Source organism: Lycium barbarum, chromosome 5 (genome assembly GCF_019175385.1).
Source record: "Lycium barbarum isolate Lr01 chromosome 5, ASM1917538v2, whole genome shotgun sequence".
NCBI lineage: Eukaryota > Viridiplantae > Streptophyta > Magnoliopsida > Solanales > Solanaceae > Lycium > Lycium barbarum.
Window position 1 is genome coordinate 115,674,218 of NC_083341.1, and position 11,372 is coordinate 115,685,589.

At 36.4% G+C, this 11,372-nt stretch overlaps 1 protein-coding gene across 1 annotated transcript; it reads left to right on the plus strand.

Moving 5' to 3' along the window:
• The first annotated feature begins 984 nt into the window (after positions 1–984).
• Positions 985–9,301, plus strand: LOC132641196 (oxysterol-binding protein-related protein 1D). The gene is made up of 8 exons (XM_060358090.1): positions 985–1,729; positions 3,395–3,751; positions 4,477–4,561; positions 5,304–5,779; positions 6,798–6,953; positions 7,088–7,396; positions 7,814–8,158; positions 8,932–9,301. Exons 1-8 carry the CDS (start codon positions 1,229–1,231, stop codon positions 9,100–9,102), a joined length of 2,400 nt encoding a protein of 799 aa, XP_060214073.1. The 5' UTR covers positions 985–1,228; the 3' UTR covers positions 9,103–9,301.
• Positions 9,302–11,372: the final 2,071 nt, after the last annotated feature.

The following is an 11,372-nucleotide window of genomic DNA, read 5'->3' on the forward strand; positions in this document are numbered from 1 at the left end:
GAATTATTCACTTTTTTCCTGAATTTTTTTCACTTTTTTCAAAAATTAATGTTGGCCATGAAAATTTCAAATACAAATTCAAGTTGTATTTGGAATTTGAAAAACAACTAAAACCTTATTTTTCACTTTTTCACAACCAAAACCTTGTTGAAAAGTACATTTCAACAACAAATTATTATTTGCAAAAATTATGGCCAAACACAACTCCAACTTCACAAATTCCAAAAAAAAGTGAATTCTTTTTTATTTCTATGGCCAAATGCCTACTTAGTATTCTTTTCATCCCAATTAAGTGTCTTATTTTATTTTCTGGTCATTTCCAAAAAGAGTGTCTCTTTTTACTATTTAGTAAGTTTCCAATTTTAAAATTCTGGTAAATTTAAGATCACAAGATTTAAAAGACTGAACATATTCTTAATTTAAGATTACAAGATTCAAAAAGTTTCCTTTGATTTCTAAGCTCAGTGTGCCCACTCAAAGTAAGACACTTAGGGCCCATTTGGCCATGAGAATTTCACTTTTTTTTTCTTCGATTTTTTAACTTTATTTGAAAATAAGTGGTTGACCATGAAAATTTCAAATACCACTTGAAGTTATATGTGTAATTTAAAAAACAACAAAAATCTTATTTTCATTTTTTTTTCACTTTCATTACGTTCAAATAATCAAATATTCTTTGCAAAAACTACAACCAAATACAACTATATTTTCAACTCCAACTGTAAAATTCTAAATAAAGTGAATAATTTTTATTTTCATGGCCAAACACCTACTTAAATTGAGACGGAGGGAGTATAAGAATAATAATTACTGTACTGTTTCAATTTATGTGACAGCTTTCTTATTAATAATTTGAGTTTAAAATTTTTATTTAATTTTTAACGAGATGATTTATAATTTCACAAATTTCAAAAAGTCTTCCGCTTTTTATTTCATTCCTAACATTGGTGCCCAATCAAATACCAAGCATAAATTACTACGGATGGTGTACTATTATATGCAAAATATGAGAAAACATTAATTTAATATAATAAGAGGAGTTTATATTTGCTGTGTTACGTATCGGTTTTACGATCTTATGTCACACTATCAGTACTATTGCGGTTGTATCGCCGATTCGATCTCCGATCGGCGATTTTTAAGATCTTATTCAGCATTAATGGATTTGCATTATTTAAGATGAATTAAGATTTATTCTTTTTTTTTTTTGAGTTTCTTTTTGGTGAAGATGAATCCACTGTGTTGCATTGCACCTGTATCGATCGATCGTGATAAATCAAATCCAAATCCAACGGTTGTAAAGTCACAATCACTTACTCAAAGTCAGTTAGGGTTTGATAATCACAATGTAGCTGTGAAACAAACGAGTTTCAGCTCAAGACAGAGTTTTTCAAATGCACAAGTGAATAACAATACGGATTCGGGTTTGGGTTTGGGTTTGGATTCGGGTTTGGTTAATGAAAATGAAGAAAATTGGAGTGAAAAAGGGCATTGTGGAGTGTTATATAAATGGGTGAATTATGGTAAAGGATGGAGAGCTAGATGGTTTGTGCTTGAAGATGGTGTGTTGTCATATTATAAGGTTCATGGACCGGATAAAATTGCGTTGAGTGTAGGTAAAGAAAAGGGGTTAAAGGTTATTGGAGATGAGTCTTGGAGGTATATGAGGAGGAAGACTAATGTAAATGGATCTAACAAGTGGAAACCCTTTGGGGAAATACATTTGAAGGTTAGTTTTATTGCTTAGTTTTGTCTTAACTGTAGTTAGTTTGTGCCAAGGATCTGTCCGAAACAGCCTCTCTACCTGTCAAGGTAGCGGTAAGGTCTGCGTACACACTGCCATCCCCAGACCTGACAGGTAGAGGTAAGGTATGCCTACACACTGCCATCCCCGGACCCCACTTTGTGGAGTACAATGGTATGTTGTTGTTGTTGTTTGTCTTAAGTGTAAGTTAGTTTGTGATATATAGTTAGCTTTTTCCGGCATAAGTGGAATTTAATCGCTAGCTGTAGTAGTTGAGCAACTCATGCAATCAGGGGCGGATCTACGTGTAAGTGACCCGAACACCCTCGGCAAAAAATCACAGTGTATATATAAGGTAAATTTTTTGTATTTATGTGCATATGTTAACTTTTGAACACTCTCGGCAGAAAATTACAGTGAATATTTAGCTTCTTCTTTTTTTCCGAACACTCTGGATGAAAATCCTGAATCCGCCACTGCATGCAATGCTCCCGTTTGGCCATAGATTTTGAAATTGAAACTTGAAAATTTGAGTTTTTGAAGTTGTGATTTTTGGAAATTGAAGTTATGTTTGGACATGCATTGTAAAAAGAAAAGGGCAGCCTGGTGCACTAAGCTCCCGCTATGCGCGGGGTCCGGGGAAGGGCCGGACCACAAGGGCTATTGTATGCATGTCCAAAATCTATTGGACATGCATTGTACTTGGAAAGAAATTGAATTTGTGAGTGGAAGTGAAATTTCTTCCAAAAAGTGGTCTGAAAGTAGTGTTAAAAATCTGATCAAATTTCATGGCCAAACAGATATTTGAAGATAAATTTTCAAAATCTGATCCAAAATCTATGGCCAAACGCTAGCTAAGTTAGTTTGTTATATATGAGTTAGTTTTTTCCGCCATTAATGGAATGTAATCACTAAATGTAGTAGTTGAGTAACTCATGCAATGCATCAATTTGTTTGTTTGATGGATTGAATTGACTATCTTAAAAATGCAAACTTTGATTTATCAATCTGTAGAGAGGAAATTAGTGTCAAAGAGTTGGACGTAGGACACAAATATGCAGAAATGCACCAATACGATAAGATCAAGGATTGTGGTTTAGGTATCCTCAGACTCAGAGGAGAAGACAAAAGTTTGTAAAACTCATTATGCAAATGCATGCATATGCCTGGTAGGAGATAAAGCGACATAATAGTTTCCAATAATAGCGTGTTGATTGAGGAAATTTAATCATTTATTGGATAAAATGCATGCTGGATGAAGGAAATGAAGGATGATTATCTTAAGAGGGACTGTCCTACAACAAATGTCTAGGTTTTTTTTTTTTTAAAGGAAAGAAGATGCATGCTTTATTACAACCAGAGTATCTTCTTATCCAACATATGAGAAGAGAATAAATCATCTCAGATGACAATGAATTACTTCACTGGTCACTGACCTGCCATGTCTGCCCAGTTCCTCTTGTTTCTACATATTCCGGTTCACTCTTCTATAGTTAATTCTTGTAATTTTCAAGCATCCTTAATGCAATTCATAAATTACCCTGTACAGATTCTGGTACTATGCGTTTATCTGTTTCCTTACCTCTACTTGTGGTAGGCTGTGGGTATATATTCTGATCAACTAGCAAAATACAACAACATATCATACAGGTCTCCTCAGTTAGGGCAAGCAAATCAGATGACAAAAGGCTTTCTATATTCACGGGAACAAAGACGCTCCATTTGCGATGTCAATCAAGAGAGGATAGGACCACGTGGATTGAGGCTCTTGGGGTTGCTAAAGATCAGTTCCCCAGGTTGCTGTCTAGTGGTGATTTTGCAGCGTCAGAAGATTTTATTGTTTCAACAGAGAAGCTACGGTCAAGATTGGTGCAAGAAGGGATTGGTGAGGCAGTGATAAAAGATTGTGAGTCTATCATGCTACATGAGGTTGCTGAGCTACAAAATCAGATGAAGGCTCTCCATCTTAAGCATATTGTGCTTCTGGACACTCTAAGACAGTTAGAGGTAATTTAAACTTTTTGAACTTTTATCTTATGAGAAGGAAACAGAAGTTGTAATGTCGGTCTGTATTTTCTTTTTATGCATGTAATTTCCTTTAGTGCATTACTGTTCTTATCTTTTTGTTGTTCGTCTATTCTTTCTTTTCATACCCCAAGTTTCCTGGCAAGAGTTTCTTATTTTCTATTTTCAAGCCTAGACTTCCTGGGTTCAATAAAAAATAAGAATGTGCGTTTGGGATTCCGTGGGCTAATTGATTTCCAGCAATGGGAGCCAGTGCCATTCTTGAATTCCTTGGTCAATTGGGTATCTCTTCACTATTATGCCCCTAAAATCGAAGTCAAAACTTGTCAGGAGAAGGTGGTTTGGTTGTTGTTTTACTGAAAGGTATTGCGATGCTCTCCAAGTTTGTTTGCCAAGTTTCTGTTTATCACTCCACCGCCCAGCTTTTGAGACCACAAAGAAAATCCATGTCATTTAGGAGAGAAAGAAGTAACAGGTTTATTTTAGCGCCAAGTAAGAAAGATAATTGCACCTGTGAAACTGAGATTGTCTATGTATGCGCTTGTCAGCTTTGGTTATGTTCTGCTGATATTTGATTCATTTCCTGATGTCTTGTTTTGAGCTCCGAGTTTTAATTACTACTTAGTTTTCAGTTGACTTGGGATTCTTAATGTACTTACAACTTGAACACGGAGCTACTACTTCTAAGTTCTCACTCTTTCTTGCAGACAGATAAAATTGAGCTGGAAACAACTGTTGTGGATGAAACAAAAGAACGAGATTCATGTTGTGGACAAGGTCGAAGGTTTAGTGGTTGGTTCCTATCCTCCCACTCCTTTTATATAACCTTAGAGTCAGAAACTTGTCTAATTTCTCTGTATATCAATAATGTTGAAGAGCCGAGGGTATATTGGAAACAGACTCTACTCTAGGAGGGGTAAGGTCTGCGTACATCTTACCCTCCCCAGACCCAACTTGTGGAATGGGCATGTTGTTGTTGTTGAATAATGCTGAAAATCTTAAAGATCTGGTATAGTAAGTTCCAAATAGCTTTTGGTCTTTGAGAAATGGCTTGTTTACAGGGTTGGGACCTTCTATCTGATGCATCAATGATTATTGATTATCCTATAACTTTTAAATTTGGCGAACATAAAGCACTTATACGCATTGCTGATTGCACAGTCCACAAATCTATGCATCTGTGGACACCATTCTGTTTGTAGTTCAATTTCAGTTAGCATGCCTGCAGGTGAAAAGCCATCATTGCCCCTGTGGAATGTGTGTGTTGGGGGGGGGGGGGTTACATTATAAAACAAATGACTAATTTGTTTTCAGCTATTGTGAAACCTCTCTTAGGTTGCACAGTGGTAGTCGTAGTTCTTGTCCGTAATCGGTTAGATGTTTTCAAGGATGGTTTCTACAAGTTTGTTGTTGAAGAGCAGTTAATAAAACTTTTACTGGATTTTCTTACATTTCCTGTCCACTAGATTGAGATTTTCATTTATTAGTTTATAGTAAGATTCAACAGTTCATAACCTCTTTGTGGATGTTGCAGATTTTTATTCCATTATGTCTGAAGGCAGTGCTAGTGACTCTGACGCTGACAATGAAAGCCGATATGGAGGAGATGTTGAAACAGATGAAGAAGATGGTGCATATTTTGATACTAATGATTTTCTGTCTGCTGAATCTCTTAAAAGTGCTTCTTATCGCAGTAGAGAGGGTACTGGAAATGCTTGTAGCTCATTGACCTCTGAGAATGAGACCTTTACTGGTCGTACAAGAGAATTGGAGATGGAAATAAAGGCAATCAGTTATCCCTATATCAAAAGAAGGGATAGTCTGCCAGAGCCAAAGGAAAAAGAGAAGCCAGTTGGTTTGTGGTCAATAATCAAGGATAATATTGGGAAAGACCTTTCTGGTGTGTGCCTTCCTGTGTACTTCAATGAGCCACTATCTTCACTGCAGAAATGCTTTGAAGATTTGGAGTACTCCCACCTGGTTGATCAGGCACTGGAGTGGGGAAAACAGGTTACCCCTCGGCTCTCTCTCTCACTCTCTCTCTCTCTCTCTTATTGCTTTTTATGGTGGCCAGCTTTCTAAAAATGCTTGTTTTGCTATTCAGATGAAACAGATGAATTAGTTTCCCACTATCTGTTTCAGTTGGTTCACTTGCCTTGCGATCTTATGGTTTACAATACTGTGCACAATAGGCTATCAGTTGAACTTTTGATATACTGAGTATGCTGTTAGCAGTATTTGCTATCTAAGTGTAAAAAGTTTTGGATTTTGATGTGAATTTGGCTATTTCTTGAAGAAAATGGCTACAGTATGCAAACTGCAGAGTTCTTTTCAGTAGCAAGCTTATTATTGAGTGATTGGATCTTTTCCTGTAAAATATTGAGAAATTGATCCATTTTTGGTCTAATTTGCTCTATAAGATCCTATTGGACTTGTAAAATAGAAAAAGAGTTTTCGTATTAACTGCTTATCTTCAGTCCTAACCTTGATGGTTCCAAATATTTGGCTGCCATCAGATATGGAATTAGACACTATAACTTGTCTGGTTTAAATATTCTGCTTGCTCCTTATTGTTGCCATTTTCTAATTATCTTTTTGTTGGGAAGACTTAAATAGTTTTCTTGTGGCCCCCAGGGCTAAGTTCAAGTGGCAAAGGTTGAGGGACTTGTGACTTAGGTCACAGGTTCGAGCCCTGCGCCATGCGAACTAAGCCTTGTATTTAAGTTAAGAGTTGAGGCAGGCCCATTATCCCCAAGTATTGAAGGCTGTGGTCGATCCTAAGGTTGTCTTGTTCATAGAAAAGGATTTGTTGTGCGTCATGAGTATCACATTGCTATTGTCTTGAAATTAGTGTTGTGTGTGCAGAGGTTTTGATTTTTTGCATATAAATTCTCACATATGTTTTGTCCCTGAAATTGCTTATGTTGATAAACATGGTTACCAATGGTTTTGCCTAGACCATTTTTGTGTTGCATCTTTAGTAAGTTTTGATATAAAGTAATTGAGCTTCATAATTAATTTTCTGCAGGGGGATGATCTGATGAGAGTTCTTAAGATTGCAGCTTTTGCTGTATCTGGTTATGCATCGACTCAAGGCAGGCAATGCAAACCTTTTAATCCTCTCCTTGGTGAAACCTACGAGGCAGATTATCCAGACAAGGGTCTACACTTCTTTTCTGAAAAAGTAGGACTTTTTTTCGTGAAATGGCTAAAGATTTGATCTGTGAAAAATCTCTTTTGCTCCTGTAACAAACTAGATAGAACATATCTTCGTTGCCTATCCTTTTCAATACCTGATCTTCTGTGCATGAATTTCAGGTTAGTCATCATCCCATGGTTGTTGCCTGCCACTGTGAGGGCAGAGGGTGGAAATTCTGGGCAGATTCTAATCTCAAAGGGAAGTTTTGGGGACGTTCAATTCAGCTTGATCCTGTGGGGGTTCTGACCCTGCAATTTGAAGATGGTGAGACATTTCAGTGGAGCAAGGTTACTACTTCTATTTACAACATAATAATTGGTAAAATCTATTGTGACCATTACGGTGCTATGCGGATCAAAGGCAGTGGTAAATATTCTTGCAAGCTCAAATTCAAGGAGCAGTCTATTATTGATCGAAATCCTCATCAGGTAATATTTGTTTGCTTACTAATAAACTTTATTTATTCTTTTAGTGTTTATGTGAAAAAAACCCCATAAGCTATCCACTCGGTAAATCCAAAAGTAGTAGTCAGATATTCAATGTATAGAAGGATAGAACTTTCTATTTTTTCGGAGTATTTAATAGCATCCAATGGATGAACTGGCATTACCAGAGCGCTACTGGAATAGTCATTTACTAATAGTAATAACTGCTGATGACTGCTGCTCTTTTCTAACTGCTGCATATTTGGAAATATTAGTTACAGTATTTATTTTGAATCTTAAAAATTAGTTTAATTTAAATCATGAAAAGTATGTAAGTGTCCATTTCAATTTGAATGGAGAAGCATGTGTTTCTACTTGCAACAAAATTAAAAGATTAACAACTATCTTCTGTGAAAAAAGGTTCATGGATTTGTGCAAGACAACAAGACAGGAGAAAAAGTGGCTATGTTATTGGGGAAGTGGGATGAAGCAATGTATTATGTGTTGGGAGATCCAACTACAAAGCCAAAGAGTTATGATCCCATGACTGAAGCCATATTGTTGTGGGAGAGGGACAAATCTACACCCAAAACAAGATACAACCTCACACCTTTTGCAATATCTTTAAATGAATTGACACCTGGATTAAGAGAGAAGCTGCCACCAACTGACTCAAGGCTGAGGCCTGATCAGCGCCACTTAGAGAATGGGGAGTATGAGCAGGCTAATGCGGAGAAGCTTAGACTTGAACAATTGCAGAGACAGGTACTCATTCATTTTTTTCACTGTAGTTTGGGCGCTTTTATTAGTTTCATTTGAAACATAAAAATGTGATGAAGAAAAAGGTGAACATTTTGGCAACCATATTTGGGATGCAACTTTTCTCTACATCCATGATCATGATATTGGTATTTATTTGCTTCGGATCTAACTTGAAAGTTGAGATAATTATTGATGCACTGTTTGCTATTTGTTGACCACAAACATAAAAAATGAAAAAAAGGAGCTGTGCAAAGAACCAAAGTGCACAACGTGATAACCTCTGTTATCTCAGATGGCTATGAAAGCAGATAGAAGAAATCTAGAGAAAGCTAAAACATCCATTGCTTTGCTCTACATTCTACCCAAGTGTAATTGAAGGGCCTTGGAAGTCCCCGTAACCTACAACCAGGATAGAAACAACAAAGATTTTGAGGATGGTGATATCAAATTTTGTCAGAAAAATATTTGTCCACCTGGAATCAATTTTCCATTGGGGGAGTGGGAGAAAGAGGAATGAAGGGAGACACAGTTAGAGTGAAGAGATTCTACGATTTTCGAGGCTTTTTAAGAGTTTGCTAAACAGAAAGCATATCAACTGCACTACATTTTATTCTACCTATTAGCTTCAGAGGATCTGTGCTGACCACAATCATGAAGCTTTTGTTTTAGTTATTCTACCTAAACACATTAATTTCTGCAACTTGTTGAATTTCATCTTTAAGAAGTCCATGGCGATTCTAAGTTTGCTGATTAACCAATTATAATTACTGCTGCAGGCAAGGAAACTACAGGAGAGGGGTTGGCAACCGAGATGGTTTTGCAAGGATGAGGATGGTTGTTATCGCTACTTGGGTGGATACTGGGAAGCAAAGGAGAAACATAGTTGGGAGGGTATCTCTGATATATTCGGGCATACAAGTGATCCTTCTCTAGTAATCGAAGAGTAATTCCCTGTTAAGCCTGCTCTTCATTTCTCATGGAGGTATATGTTATATGGCTTTTCTAGCAATTACATTTCCGAGGTCTGACATTTACTTTCACGACGATACTGCCCATTATAATGTGTATAATAGCGGCTCTCTAGGGTGATTGGTCCATATCAGTTTCAGCTAGACATTTTATGTTAAGGAAAGTTTCGGAATCATTCATCTGGGACTTGGAACTGATCTTAATTGTCACGGTTCAAAGTAATTGTTCTTCACAAAACCAAAACAAAAAAGTTATCTCTAGTTTACGCTCAAAGCTCGATTCTGTATAGACTAGCTAATATGGAGCCCTGGTATAGGCAGAAGTACCGGTGGGGCTTAGCTGACACTTTTGAAAGTTCAGAGAAGCCAACACTACTTTTCTGTCGCTCCTCAACCCCCTCCCGCCCCCTTTTGGTTTCTTATATATTTACAATGAAGAAGATACATAAGTGCCTAATTTAGCTTAAAAGATAAATTATTTATTTAATATATAATATAATAGACGTGAATAAAAATGTATGCGTATATAAGTGATAATGTGGTTGAGTTAACTTGGAAAGTAGCCTCGTAATTGGATTTGGTGAAATTATTGGGGTAGTAATTATACAACCTGGTAATTACAAAGACATGTTTATTTGTTGTACAAATATAATTACATAGTTAGATCTTTTAAATTTTAAGAACTAAAGCTAATTATCAAAAGCTAAACGTTTATGTTTGACGAATTTGTGTATATGAGAAATATTACTAATTTTAGAAATTATTAGGTATTCAATTTGCATATTATTTAATTAAAGTAATATATTAAATAATTGCAAATTTATAAATAATATTGTAAAAATAATTAATGTGTAGTTTTCAAATAATAGTTCAGTTGATTTTTAAGCACTCATTTTTTGCAAGAATAACAGAAATTATGTTTGACAAATTTACAATCATAATTCTTAACATTGTTCAAATGTTCTATAAAATGTAGTTTCTCTATTCTGATATCGCTTAGTATAAGTCAAAGATCGTCTATAACCTCATTTAGCAAGAGGGCAAATTTTAATGTCACTCATTATTAGTCAAGTTTATAGATGACTCTTTTTTTTGATAGGTAATTGAAAGAATTTTATGGAAGTAAAGAGGGGTCCAACTTTAAGAAAAAGCTGGATGGAAGTACATCTAAAAGATAAATTTTATAGTGAGTGTAAAGAACTAAGAAACTCAGCCAACGCCTCCGGTTCTAAAACATTTGCCGAGGCTATGTTGCACCAAAAATTAAGCAAAAATATACATTTGTGTTTTAGATTAACTACATTGTCCTTTTTTTTTTATCAAAAACTCTAGCATTTCTCTCGACCCTGGTATAGACTTCCAAATGTAACCCGACGCTTTATGCAAATCCTGTTTGTGCCATGAGAGGAGAAAATCAACCGTACTCCTAGGCATGCACCATTTGATACCAACATGACACATAATAAAATGTCAAATATGACTGGTGAAGCTGCAATGCAGAAATAAGTGGTTCGCATCTTCCCAATCCCTTCCGCATAGAGAGCAACAATTACAAAGTATTTTGCCTTTCTTTTGCAAGTTGTCAAGAGTAAGGCATTTTCCATGAGCTACCAACCAAGCAAAACATTTGACTTTGTGAGGCGCCTTACTTTTCCAAATAGTCTTCCAAGGCCAAAGGGATTGTGAAGATGTACCGATAAGAGTGCGATGGCAGCTTCTAACCGAGAAGAGACCTTTAGAATTGGAATTCCAGAAAATAGAGTCTGAATTTGAGCCAAGAGGAGGAGAAGTGTTGAGTAGCTCCAAAAGCAGTGAGGATTCTTCAACTTCCCAGTCATTAAAGTTCCTTCTGAAGGGGATGAACCACCCTTGGTTCTGCCATGAATCTGCTATGGACAAAAGAGGGCTAGAAGCTAGTCTGAAAAGAAAAGGGAATAAATCCTTCAGAGGAGAATGACCGAGCCACGCATCATGCCAAAAACTAATTTTCCTTCCATTACCCACCCTGAATGAAGAGTGATCCCCCAACAAACCCCATAAAGCTCTAACATGTTTCCAGACCCCTAAGCCGAGAGGTGGAGAAGGGATGTTAGTGGTCCACGCTGAAGAAAAAACATATTTAGAGCAAATAACAGATTTCCAGAGGGGTTCTTCTTCTGAATTGAAACGCCAAAGCCACTTGCACAATAAACTTTTATTGTGAAGTCTCAAATTTTTAATGCCCAAACCTCCCATTTCCTTATCCTGAA

Bases quoted from the DNA above. Each gene is read 5' to 3' on its own strand.
- LOC132641196 (XM_060358090.1), top strand. From the start codon at position 1,229: ATGAATCCACTGTGTTGCATTGCACCTGTATCGATCGATCGTGATAAA. The intron at 1,730-3,394 runs GTTAGTTTTATT...CATATCATACAG, and splicing joins TTGGGGAAATACATTTGAAG to GTCTCCTCAGTTAGGGCAAG. The intron at 4,562-5,303 runs GTTGGTTCCTAT...TGGATGTTGCAG, and splicing joins ACAAGGTCGAAGGTTTAGTG to ATTTTTATTCCATTATGTCT.